This window comes from Micromys minutus (assembly GCF_963924665.1).
Source record: "Micromys minutus genome assembly, chromosome: 21".
Classification (NCBI taxonomy): Eukaryota; Metazoa; Chordata; class Mammalia; order Rodentia; family Muridae; genus Micromys; species Micromys minutus.
The window spans coordinates 49,730,861-49,744,322 of NC_137956.1; the positions used below are offsets into that span (position 1 = coordinate 49,730,861).

General features: G+C 49.5%; 1 protein-coding gene across 1 annotated transcript in view; it reads right to left on the bottom strand.

Annotated features, from left to right (window-relative positions):
- Positions 1-3,668: 3,668 nt before the first annotated feature.
- Positions 3,669-13,462, bottom strand: part of ULK4 (unc-51 like kinase 4) — a gene marked incomplete at both ends in the record, with an annotated part of 259,342 nt that continues 249,548 nt past the window's right edge. The window contains 2 exons of the mRNA XM_080934211.1: positions 3,669-3,732; positions 5,376-5,461. Coding sequence (XP_080790337.1) covers positions 3,669-3,732; positions 5,376-5,461 — 150 coding nt within the window. The remainder of the gene's footprint in view (positions 3,733-5,375; positions 5,462-13,462) is intronic.

Genomic DNA, 13,462 nt, shown 5'->3' on the forward strand with positions numbered 1-13,462 from the left:
ACCCAGGCAGACCAGAGGAAGGAAGCATTTTGTCAGCCTTGAGTATTGTCACTGGCTGGCTGTGCTTCAGTGAAATGACTGTCTGCACCTGTGACCAGTTCTCCTTCGGCTCACCCTCTGCCCCACTACTAGGCGAACACTTCCTGCAGTAAGTAGTCTCTGCGCTCCGTGGAGCAATAACCAAATGTAGGCTGAGTCAGCCTTCGCTGCTGCTGTCTCCCAGTGATCAGTAGTGAGGCTCTGCTGGGTTTGGACTTGAAGTGTCATTGCTAGTGTGGCCCACTTGGAGAGGGCACTCCTCCTGTTCCTTTGAACCAGTAACTGTGTTTATCTGATGGTGATCAGAATAGGCTGCCTTCCCTGTGGCCGGCCACACAATCTGTCATTTTGGTGGTGGGTCTGTCAGGTAGGGTTTGTACATTTCCTACACAGACCTGTTACAACTTGTGGTTGGGTCTTCTGAAAAGTGAGAGTGTGTTGTGCTTTAGAGCTATTTAGTTTCCTGGGTTTTAAGATTGTGCCTGTTAGAGCCACATGGAATTCTAATTCACAGGAGGAAGAGAGCCCTGTGTGGAAGTCCTCAGAGATACCCCACTGGTCCAGAGGGATTTGGGTCAGGTTAATGGGTGGGTAGAGCTTTACTGCAGCCAGCCTTTCTGTGAGGGACCACACAGAGGATAACAAACAGTAGTTCTGGTATGTACCTAGAAGCACAAGGATGACAGAGTCAAGTCCTGACTGCAGAGGTGGCAAAGGGACAGAATGCACATGGGTGCTGTCTGAGAGGCAGGCACAGCTCACAGGCAGTGGTGGTTTGTGGGAAAGCAAGCACCATACTTAATAGCACCACTTTAGCACACTCAGTAGGTCAGGATGCTGGCAGGCACCCACATTTCTGTAGGTGGGAGGGAGCTCCTAAACAGCTGTGCCCCCGATTCTGACGTGCAGGTGAAAGGAAGATAGAGCTTTCCAGAGGGAGCTAGACACCTGACTCCTGCAGCTGCTGCCATGCCGAAGGGAACCAGGCACCGATGAGGCAGATGCTTTGATCTGGGTCCTGATAGTGAAAGGTGCTGGCGAGATAAGCAGCTGCTCTTGATGTGACAGTCCTGATGGCTGTCAGCTCTCTAGAGTTCACCACACTGCCTCTGGAAAGTAGTGTGACTATAAAGTGGGGAAACAGGAAAGGCAGCATTTTTCTCTCCAAGTCCGTGTGCGATGAGGTCTGCCATTCTCCTAATTCAACCTGACACAGGAAGTAACAGTCTCTGCGGTCAGTGGTGAGGCCAAGCAAGCAGCCCCAGAGAGGACTGGCTCAGCAGGTAAAAGCCTGGCCACCCTGGTTGGAGCTCTGGACCTCTGTTTTTCAAAAGCCAGATGTGGTGGAAGAACTGCCTAGAGTGTGGAGCCCAGCAGCAGAATCAAGAGACCCTGCCTCAGGTTGGTGAGATGGCTCAGCAGTTCAGGTAGCTGAGGGGAAACCAACTTCCCCTTCCATACACAGCAGTCGTACCCAGCAGGTGAAAGTGGGGTTTTTTAAAAGGACAACGGGGTGGAAGGCAGCTGACCCCAGAGAGAAGTGCCCTGGACTTCACACGAGCACTCAAGGAGAAGCGCAAACTTCTCAGGCTGGGAACAAGAGATCTAAGTGAACAGCAGGAACCACACCCAGTCCATTAGGGTAGGGCCAGCAGACTGTAAGCTAGATAGTCTCAAGAGCTTGAGGTGCTGTCAAAGGCAACACTGTGGGAATAGCAACTCCCAACAGCTAAGCAAGCTGTCACATGACCATTTGGTGAGCCTTCATTAGAAGAGAATCCAGCATGGCCAAGTTGAGAAAAAATCTGAAGCACAGAGACCAGGGGTGACGGGCCACCTGCTGCTGCGCAAGGTTTAGTAGTGTCTGTCTCTGGGCCTGTTGCCTCTAGGTTAAAACTGCTAGTCATGTCTTCTACCACTGGGACCCCAACGTTCCTTTCCCTTGTGCTGCCTTGGGCGTGGGTGAGGCTGAGGTTGCCACAGCTGAAGCCACATGGGCTGTGGCTGGTCTTGTCTGCACCCACGTCAGGTATCAGGGAGATGTTTGTACACTATAATTTTTCAGTGTCTGGGGAAAGTGGTCATGACCATTTGTGTTCTGGCTGGGACTGGGCGGGCTGGACCAGAGAACAGGAAGTGTCAGCCCAGTGTCCCAGGAGTCTTGTGAGTGCATGCAGAAAACAAAAGATGGACACATGTGAAGAGCTTGTAGACCGACCACCACAGCTTCCTAGATCCTCAGGACAGCTGAGGCCATTACTGACTGCCACTTCCTGAGGGGCAGCACAACCAGCCCCTCTTTAGGTTGTGGATTAGGGTAAAGGCTTGAGCTGTAGGGCCTGCCACTTGTCTGGTGCTCCGCTTCTGTGACTGGTGTGTTTAGTGGCAGCTGGACTGCCACTACCAGAATCATAGAGCTCAGGACAGGGGCCAGCTAAGTCTGTGGGTTTTCTTGAGGGAGGAGCTGTGCTTGCCTCCTCCCACTAGCCAGTGCTCACTTAACAAGTCCTCACCATAGTTTGTAAGCTTGGGAAGCAGACCCTATCACATTAAGTGGGAGAACTGGGGGATGGGAGGTGTGCGTGGTGGTGGCTGCCAGGCCTCTTGCCTGTCAACAAGCCACCTGACAGAATATTCTGGAATGTTAAAGCCTTCCTGGTTTAGATTGCTCTATGTTCTTCTGAAAAGGGGAGAGGAAGAGGAATGTCCCATTGCTTTGAAGCAGTTCCCAGCAAGATCCCAGAACTCTAGCACTGGACAGAGGGAGGGGAGGTAAGACCTGAACCTGTTCCCTTAGAACACTTGGCCAGGTCCACTTGGGCACAGCCTGGTGACACCACTCCTGCTGCATGACATCCTTAGTGCTTCTGTGTCAGCCCATCCGAGTCCTGTTCAGGACGGAGGAGCCTGAGTCTACCTAGACCATGATGTGTCAGGCACGGTATGGCCATTTTCATCATGAGGCTAAGTGGGTGCTGGTAGGCAAGCTCTCAGATGACAGACAGGGTCCTTTGCCTGCCCAGCCTTGGCTAGCTGCCAGGTGTGCACACCTCAGAGACATCCTGGAGTATTGAATGCCTGCCTATGTCTGTTCTCTTGAGGGAGTAGCAGATGGGCCAGAAACCTGGTCTGAAGAAGTCCCAGAGGCCTCCAGTCCAGGGCTGGCTCAGAAGGCCTGCCCCACACATCCTTTGGTGGCAGCGATTGTAAGGGATGAGAGGCAGTTGGGAGAAGCAGATCTGCCCTGACACCAGCATCTCCACAACTGCTAGACTCTAGTGTCTTGCACTCCTGTGTGCAAACTGAACTGGCTGTGCACGAGTTGCACCCAGGCCTCCCTAGGATTCCTGAAATTCTCTGTCTTTGAAAAGGAAGTAGCCATGTAACAGCAGAGGAAAGTGGGGCTTAGACAAGTCTGCTCCTTAGCTACTGCTAAGGGCTGCGGCTCACTGAGTAGAGGCCGCTTGACCTCCACATAGGGAGGAATAGGTTAGTCATCTCAGTCAGTGAGAGGGCTTGAGGCATCAGGTTCTGGCCTATCAATTTTATTAGCTCCACTTGAGGCTGGTGAGAAAGGACTGTAGTGTCTGACCACACTGCAGCAGATGGGAGTCACAGGATGGCCTTTTCTAATGCCCAACAGCCTGGAGGAGTTCCAGGGCCAAGGAAGCCACGACAGTGTCGACAGGTGAGCTGTGGAAGAGCAAAGTGGTGGGTAAGGTGTGTGGGGTCAAACCTCTCCTTTGAGAGGGCTGAGAGCCCCATTCCCAAAGCCCCTGGCTGGGCCAATACCTCTCAGCTGTACCTCAGCCTCACACCTTGGGCACCAATTGCCATTTGAGACTGGTGGACAGGTATAGCCTGCCCAGCCCCCGGTTCCTACACCTCTCCACACACACTCTAACTCCTTTTTGCTCTGCACCGCTAGCTCCTGTCCAGTGTGGGCTCTCACCACCATGTACCATGGGATAGTGCTCAGAGACTGCAAATGGGCAATTAGGAGCTTAAAATAGAAACACATGTAAACCTGGCTAGGAACAAAGGAAAGCTTGACGCTCGCCAGCTCCCTGGAGAGAAGGTTAGACCTTGGGTGGCACCGGCAAAGGCAAGGAAATAGCTCTTAGCTCATAATCAGGTGGGTGGGGTGCCGCTTAAAAGCTGCAGTCTAGTGAACCGGGCTCCTGTTCTGTGCATCAAAGGCCCTAAGGGGTGGTGGAATGTCTTTGAACTTGGCCTGCTTCTGGCAGAGCCCAGGCCAGTCCTGTGGGGCCATGCTGCCCACCAAAGCCCCAGAAGGGCTGGCATGGTTGGAGGCAGCCTGAGTTCCTGGCAGGGCAGTCTGAAGCAGAGCAGTGCCACCCACTCATCCGGCCTCTGCAGGTGGGGATATCTGAACAAACCCAGAGAGATGAGGCGAGGTTTGCCTGTGTCCTGGGTGTGGGTGGAAAGGACATAGCCTTGCAGAACGTTAAGCCTCCTTTGGACACATTTGATCCAAATTTAAGTCCAGCACAAAAATAAGCTTTGGTCTCAAGGCAAACTGGCTGGCAGGAAGGGTTTCAGGAGCTGGCTGACCACCTCCATGTTCAGTGGTCCAGCCACCTTGTGTACTGGTCAGCACTGGTGACTGCTCCTGGCCTCTGCCTTACACCACGGGTCCCAGCAGATAAGACGGACAGTGCCATCCAAGCCAGCCTCTTCCTGCCTCAGGATTGGATGTGAGCTGCTGCACAGGGCCATGGTCATAGCTTCCTTCAGATGGCTACCAAACCCCAGACAATGCCAGATACCAGTGGACGTTGGGCTCCCTTTAGAAGTGACTACCCCAGGGCAGGGACCAGAGCCATCTCTGGACTCTGCTCACCAAGCCTCATCCTGGCCAGGCTGCAGCACTGAACTGCCTGACAGGCGGGGTTGTCAGCCATAGCCCTGCTTTCCAAATTGGGTACCTGTCACTCAAGTATTGCTTCACCTCGTATCCTCACCACTGAAACACCATGTCTGCCTTCAGTGTGCAGTGCAACTCTTGTGTGACCTCCAGGCCATAGGCCTCACTCAGATGTTCTCAGCAGACAGTCCAGTGAGGGGTGGGAGGTGAGGCTATCCCCACACCGTCAGCTGCTGGGTGTTAGATTTCCCCTAAAGAAGGGCTAAGGAAGACAGCCTAGTGACTGCCTCTGCTGACTCGCAGTCTTCCCCCATCAGACATGTGTTCCTTCCTCAATGGGAGGAGTCCAGTGTAAAGTGACAGGCCACAAGATATTGGCCCTGAAATGTTAGGATGGGGGAAGGGGCAAAAATGGTTCTGACCTGAGCAGTTATTTGGCTCCTCATACCTGTGAGCTGGAGCCAAGCGCTCCAGGGCCTGCAGAAGGCTGCCGGTGTTCTTTAGGCTTTCCAGGAGCTTGTCATTGGATGTTACCTGAAATGAAAGAACGGCTTCTGTTGGTTGCTGTTAGAGGAGGCTCAGGCCCATTCAGTGGTCCATAGTTACTTTGGGAGGTAAGTATTTAGTATGTTCTAGGTAACACTGGAGGATAATGAACCCCACAAAGTCTGCTTGCCTTGCTCCTGACCCTCGGGTCACTGTCACTACTCAACAATTCCAAGACTTTCCCTTGATCTTGGTGACTACGAGAGGATTAGCGTCTCGTATTCAGGATGAGCCTGAGGGCTGCACGGATCCTGAAATATACATGGCTGGGTGTGCACCTCCACTGAGACCCTCTTCCTCTTCCTGGTGTGCCAGAAACCAGCTGTCGGTTTGACTGCCATGAACTGTGGTTACTTACAGAACTGCACAGAAAGACTGTCTGAAAATGGCAGCTGCAGCTCCCCGACGGAGCTGCTGTAGCACAGGCACACTGCATGCCATGTCTAGGTCCACACTCGCTGCTCTTAGCCCCTCGCGAGGGCTGCGTACACATGTGAAGCATGCAGAGGGTACACAGAGGCTGTGCTTTGGGACGTCATCCGTAAGCTGAAGTGAAATGACCTTCACCCACAGCCTGCTTAGGAAACACATGGGAAGCTGTGGGGACAACTAAGTGACCCAGAGAGTGGACCTCCACGGTCTGCCCCAGGACGCTGCTTTCCACAATGTGCAGTCATTAATAGAGACAACTAGTCAGAGTGCTGAGGTCCCCTCACTCAAGGTTCAGGGAGTGTCTTGAAAGAGGAGGCAGGAAGGGTGTGAAGACAAGGGTGGAGAGGGCTGTGACACGCTTGCTGTCTTTAGGGCAGGATGTGGCTACTGCATCATCAACTCTCAGTAGCTGCCACCTGGAAAAGGTCAAGGCAGAGGGGAGGTGCTCTGGGCTCCACATCTGCTGTGGTGGGGAGAAGCATTCTCTGTGTCCAGTGAACAGTGAATGACCTCACACCTGAGCATACATGGACAGCATTAACTTGACCGAATAGTTTTTTAAAGGACAGAGTTGAGCGAGGGGCCGTATTGGGAGAAGTTGGATGGAGGTGGATGTAAAAGTGTTTGTATTTATTGTATGGATCTATGAAATTCTCAATAAAGAAATATTACAATTTTCTTGAGCTTACGGGAAAACAATGAGATATGGGGCTCTCCTGAGCAGAGATGCCAGTCCAGGCAGTATGTGTGGCTCTCAAGCTCAAGTCAAGAACAGCAGGCAGGTCTGGGCAGAAGGTCACAAACACCTGAGTCGCAGTGTGTCTGCCTGTGCTGAAAACCCCAGCTCCAGGAATCTACTCCGAGAAATGGACAGAGACGTCCAGGAGACACGGGGAGCAGAAAGTTCCTAAGCTCCCAGGGTGTACAGGGTTTCTTACTCCTTAGCTTCCTATCTGGTTTGGCCAAAACCACAGACCCATGGCCCTTCGGTGGTGGTGAAGCCACTACTAACTAGAGCCCACAGTTGAAGCTCCGTCCTCTGCTCCAATGGCTTTTGGCAACTTCACATAGACAGCGTCACAGCAGACAGAAAATGGGAGCCGTAGACAGAGGAAGGATTTTGGGAGGCGGTGACCAGAAATTGGGTGATGAGCAGGATGTAAAAATAAGTTAAAATATAAGCAAACTAAATTTAATACATAAATAAGTGATATTTGTTTTTTATTGAAAAAAAAAAAAATGGGAGACCTAAGGAATGTAAACCCTCAGAACCATATACACATGCCTGGCTCACCCCACCTCACTGTGCAGACATGGGATGATCTGACAGTATAGTGAAGACCTTGAAGTCTCAAATCCCAACCTGAGCCCCAGGGCAAGGCAGGGACATACCAAGTAGAGTCCCACAGCACTTGGGAACCTTTGAACTAGATCTGAAGCTGGAGTCTCAACTCCTGGCTGAAGCTACAGAGCAATTTCTACTGCTTAAACAAAAAAAAAAAATATTAGCATTGCTAGTGGGTTTCCAACCAGATAGAACCGAATTAACCAGAATGAAATGTGAAAATAGCATACAAATATCCTCTGACCAAAACTGAACTGACCAATCACTGACACTGTAGAAACAGGATATAGGAGGAACCAATGGTGGCAGAGAACGAATTTCCACAGATGGTCACACGTGTGCAGGCATACAAATGTACACACATATAAAGGAGCACACATGTGTACACATGCACAAACACAATAATAGATACTTGTAATGAAAGAAAACACAACAGGATTGTGTCAATAGTAAAATGAAAGGTCAATGAAGTTGGACAGAACATCAGTTGGAGCAAATAGGAAAGAACTTCCACGTGAGCAAACCTTTGACAGTGCAGGTTTGTAACAGGTTTGTCCTGTTGGAGCTGCAGAGTAAGGATGGAGAAAAAGTGTGCAAAGGTGAGAAATCCAGCTGCATGCAATTAGACACTTTCCCAGATACCCCATAACCAAGCCAGGCATGTGGCACTGGCCTGTTATCACACCGTGGAGACACAGACAAGAATGTGAGGAGTTCAAGGTCAGCCAGTTCATGGGCGCTGGTGCCGGTAGAGGCCGAAGATGGCATTGGGTCTCCTTGGACTGACATTTCAGGTGTCTAGCCACACATTCTGGGTGCTGGGAACTGGACAGCAGTCCCCTGGGAGAGAATAGAAGACCCTTAACCGTTGAGCCATTTCTCCAGCCTCCTGTGCAATGTATTTTATAATCTCAATGCTACCACTAAAGCTAGAAGAGACAAAAGATGTATAGTCCTACAAATTCAGCTATTTTCCCAGAGGCCATTCCAGGACCACCAACCCCAAGCAAGATCCTGCTTTATGCTTGCCAACTCCCTTAAAGCACACTCAAACAGCTGTAAACTGTACCGCATCTCCTAGGCTCTATAATCTGGCCTACAACGCTGCCTACTTTCCTGGAACCATGCCAGCACCAGGGATCGCAGGTAAGAAGACCCCAGTCTGCCCAGCACTCCCCTTAAAACATACCCAACAGCCATAAAATGTACCACATTCTCTGGGCTACATATTTTGACCCACAGCTTCAGCGGAAGACCTCTGCTTTTCTGGAAGCCACATAGGTTCTTGGGACCCCAGAGGTTGGTACCTAAATCCCTAGAGTTCACACAGGTCACAAAGTCCAGAAGGGATTGCCTACTCACTGGTCACCAGAACCCCAGGCCACTTGGGCCAGAAAAGAAAGAAAACTGGGAGGGGGCATGAAAATAACAGCTGCCATTTAACAAAGATAAACTCTGAACCTGAACCTGAACCTATAATAACCCCAAACCCAGACAACTGGAGCACAAGAACATGACAGCCGGGGGAACATGGCACCACCAGAGCCCAGCTATCTTACTACAGCAAGGCCTGGGGTATTCCAACACCACTGACACACAGGAAAATGACCTTAAATCCAATCTTTCGAAGATGATAGAGGGCATTAAACAGGAAATTAATGAATCGCTTAAAGAAACAGGAAAACACAATCAAACAGGTAAAGGAATAAAACTGTTAGGGACCGAAAAGGGAGGGAGAGCATTAAAGAAAACACAAACTGGGGGGATCCTGGAGAGGGAAACCCCAGGTAAGAGAATCAGAACTGCAGACACCAACAGAATACAGGAAATGGAAGAGAGAATCTGAGGCATAGAAAATATGATTGAAGAACTTGATACATTAGTCAAAGAAAATGTTAAATGTAAAAGTTACAGATACAATAAAAAGACCTAACCCAAGAATAATAGGAATCAAGGAAGGAATAAGAGTCCCAGCTCAAAGGCCCAGAAACTATTTTCAGCAAAATCATAGAAGAAAAATTTCCTAATCTAAATAAGAGAATACCTATAAATATACAAAGAAGCTTGCAGAATACCAAATAGGTTGGACTAGAAAAGAAAATCTTGCCACATAATAATCAAAACTAAATATCCAACAAAGAGAGAATACTAAAGTCTACAAGAGAAAAGGCCAAGTAATATATAAAGGTCAGACTATTAGAATTATACCCAACTCCTCAACAGAGACTCTGAAAGCCAGAAGAGACTGAGCACATATTTTGCAGACTCTAAGAGATCACAAATACCAGCCCTGACTTTTCAGTCACCAGAGGGGAAAAAAAGCAAGATACTCCATGACAAAACCAAATTAAACAAATCTATCCACAAAGCCAGCCCAAAGCTAACCCTAACCCTAACTTAACCTCCAAGTACACGCAAGAAAACAAAGGAAATACGTTCACACCAGCAAAACCAAAAGAAGTAAAATACATGTGCGAACACATACCAGGAATTATCATTGGTCATTAATAACCCTCAACGTCAGTGGACTCAATTCCCCAATAAAAGGACACAGGCTAACAGAATAGATGCAAAACTAGGATCTATCCTTCATACGAGAAATACACCACAACATCAGAGATACTACCTCAAGGTCTATGACGTCCATGGCCAGGCAGTGCTGAGAGTGGGATGTTGAAGTCTCCCACACTTAATGTGTGAGGTTTGATGTGCGATTTAAGCTTCAGTAATGCTTTTTACAAAGATGTCCTAGGATTCAGTGAAATGAATATACAACATGAAAACAGTGCTAAGAGGAAAGTTGATACCACTACATGCCTACAGGAAGAAATGAGTGAGATCTCATACTCGTGACTTAACAGCACACCTGGAAGCTCTAGAACAAAAAGAGCACATGGACCCGAGAGGGGTGGACAGCAGTAAAAATCAAACTCAGCAAGCACAGAACACTTGAAATAAATAACACACATGTCGAGAGACACTGCCATCCTACAGACTGGTCCTCGGGTCCTCACGGGCTCACAGCTGCAAGGCAGACTCTGTACAGACTCTATGGAAGGTTCTGCTTCTCTGATCTCAACTTCAGATTCTTACACAGCAGCCCAGCATGAGGGACAACCCTGGGCCCTCTAGCCCAGGTCTGCCTCGTGGCAGGACCTCGAAGGTCATCAGTGTGCAGCCTAGGCTGTGAGAGCCAATGGCCGGCTTGCTGGCCATTCGGGGACAGATCCAAGCCTGTCTGTCAGAATGGCCTATGTTGTCCATCTCCACAGGCTTTAGGAAATTGTGTCAATGAACATGATTCCTAGGAGCCATCATGGAGCTTGGGGAAAACTGCTTCTACCCAGCTAGGTGTATGTGGTGTGTATGTGTGTGTGTGTGTATGAGGACATATGAATGTGTGTGAGTGTATAATAAGTGTATGTGTGAGAGTATGCGTGTATGAGTATGTATGGTATGTACGTATCTGTGAGTGTGTGTCTGATATGTACGTATGTATATGTGTGTGAGTGTGTATGAATGTGTGTGAGAGAGATTATATGAATGTGTGTGTATGAGTGTGATGTGCATGTGTGTGTGTGTGTGTGTACACAGTCCCTGGCTGAGGTGTTTGTTTATGAGTTAATATCTTTGCTGGATCTGAGTGTCAGTGAAGCCGAGGCACGTGAGACTCCCTGACAGGCCTAGGCAGTGCCAAGAGACAGGATGCACCAGAGGTGGCCCAGGTGCTCTGTGGCACTCGTTCCAGACACACACAGCACACATGGATTATTTTTAAGTCTTTTGGCTTCAGATCTCACAGGTACAAGTAAAAACAAGCAAGTAACTATGACAACTCTACTTCAGAGTTAAATTTCAAAAACAGATCTCGTATTCAGTCCTTTTGCCGGCCTCTTACTTGCTCTGTCTTCACAGCTGCATCTTTATGTGTCTTCAAAGTTGTTTCTCTCAAATGCTTCTCAAGACACAGTCGCCCTCTCTCTGCCACCATCACCAGGTAGGATCCGAGAGAGCCACCTGGTGTGATGGCATGGGCCAGTCCCTCTCCTGCCTTCTAGCATGTGTTGTGGGTGCATTCTGGGTCTTCCCAGAAGCTTCTCCGGCAGCTGTGAAGGTCTCAGCACTTGTTGGCCCACACAGCTCCCTGTAAGGCTCCCGTGTGCCTCGTGACCCCCACAGGATGCTGACTGAATGCATCTCGGATGGATGGAGAATTTTCAGTCTTGCTGAGCTGCACTGGGGGGCAGGGTGCATGGGAGGATCCCCAGAGTTCACTTAGAGCTTTTTATCTCCCACACAAAAGCATGGGAGGCCCCTAAACAGGGAAATGAGCTGAAACAAATCTGGAGGTGCATCAAAAAGCAAATCACCCATGTCTGAGTGAGTGCTCAGTCTCTGTGAAGAGACACCATGACCATGGCAACTCTTACCCATGTCTGAGTGAGTGCTCAGTCTCTGTGAAGAGACACCATGACCATGGCACCATGGCAACTCTTACAAAGGAAAGCATTTAATTAGGGCTGCTTTATAGCTGCAGAGGTTTAAGCCACTATCATCATGGTGGAGTCTGGACAGACACCCTACCAATTGGCAGGAAGAGAGGAACCTCTGCGCCTGGCTTGAGGGTTTGAAACTCTAAAGCCCACCCCCAATGACATACTTCCTCCCAAAAGGCCACACCTACTCCAACAAGACTTCCTGAGGATTCAAACAGATGAGCTTATGGAGACAATTCTTATTCAAACCACACAACTGGCTCAGTATGTAGACAAAAGAGTTAAGAGTAGGGGCGGAGAGATGGCTCAACATTAAGGGCTTCTTCCTGAGGTCCTGAGTTCAATTCCCAGCAACCACATGGCAGCTCACAGCCATCTGTAATGAGATCCATGCCCTCTTCTGGTGTGTCTGAAGACAGCTACAGTGTACTCACATACAAACAATAAATACATCTTACAAAAAAAAAAAAAAAAAAAAAAAAAGAGTAAACAGGCAGTCCTCAAAAGAGGAAATGCAAACAGCCGATACCTATTGGCTGTAAACTCCCAAGAGAAATGAAATTCAAAGCTACACCGGGATTCCATCTCACCCTGATCAGAACGGCTAGAAAATGGGCAAGGGCCGCAGAGACTGCAACAGTGGCTACCTTTCCAGAGGACCCAGGTTCGATTCCTAGCAACTCCTAGCAACCAGATGGAAGTTCCAAGGCTCCTGGGCACCTGATGTCACCCCTCTATGGGGACTGTACAGACATGCACGCACACACACACCACCCATAGACATAAATTAAAATTTAAGAAGAAAAAGAACAAGGTCTGTAGAGGAGACGTAACCTACAGCGCAAAGGTTCCCTGTGGCCCCGAGGAGAGAACTAACACTCCAGAGGAACCGCCCTGGGTGCAGCCCACAGGGATCTAAGTCTGCACAGCAGGGAACCGGCATGGCCTGCTTACTGCTGCTGTTCATGACAGCCAGGCAACGGAGCAGCCCAGACCGCAGCGGACACGTGACAGGACGGGGCGGTGCTCAGGCTGAGAGGAAGGAGGTGGTAAAGTTGGTGGGGGGGGACTGGGTGAATGGCTCATCTGTTGGGTGAAGTAAATTAGCCTCAGAATGACAGCTATGGTGTTTTCTCCCATCTGTGGGATCTGACACGAAGTAGAGCCATGTGAGAAGGGAGGGTAAGAAATTTTAAGGTAAAGCTTAAGACAGAGCTCTTAGCTCTGGGGTCAAAGGGGACAAGGGACACAGCCTGCCCCATGTCTCTGCAGACCTGCTGCAGGCAGCAGAGTGGGGAGAGCGGCCTTTGTTTCAGCTCAGCACTGACGCTAGCAAATCTTCACTCTTTCTCTTCAGCCTCCCCTTTCTGCCCTGGCCTCCCCTGGCCTCACTGCCCAGCCTAACTGGACGCCTGCTTTTACTTCCTGTCTGCACTGAATCTGCTCAACCAGAAGCCATGGGCTGTAAGATGGGGAGCCTCAATGTTACTCTTCCCAGTAAAAATTATTTTCTAGATGGAATTTATCCACAGTTGCTTCCTTCTTCACTTGAAGCTGACCAGGTCTCTCAGCTCCCCGCAGGGCAGGTAAAAATGCCCTTATTGCTTGGAAACTGTTCATAATTACATCTGTTTCCAGCCATTAAACTTGGGCGTGTTTAAAGTGTTCAGTGTAAGAGAGCTGGTTTGGGAAACCTCTTAGACCTGATAGGACGAT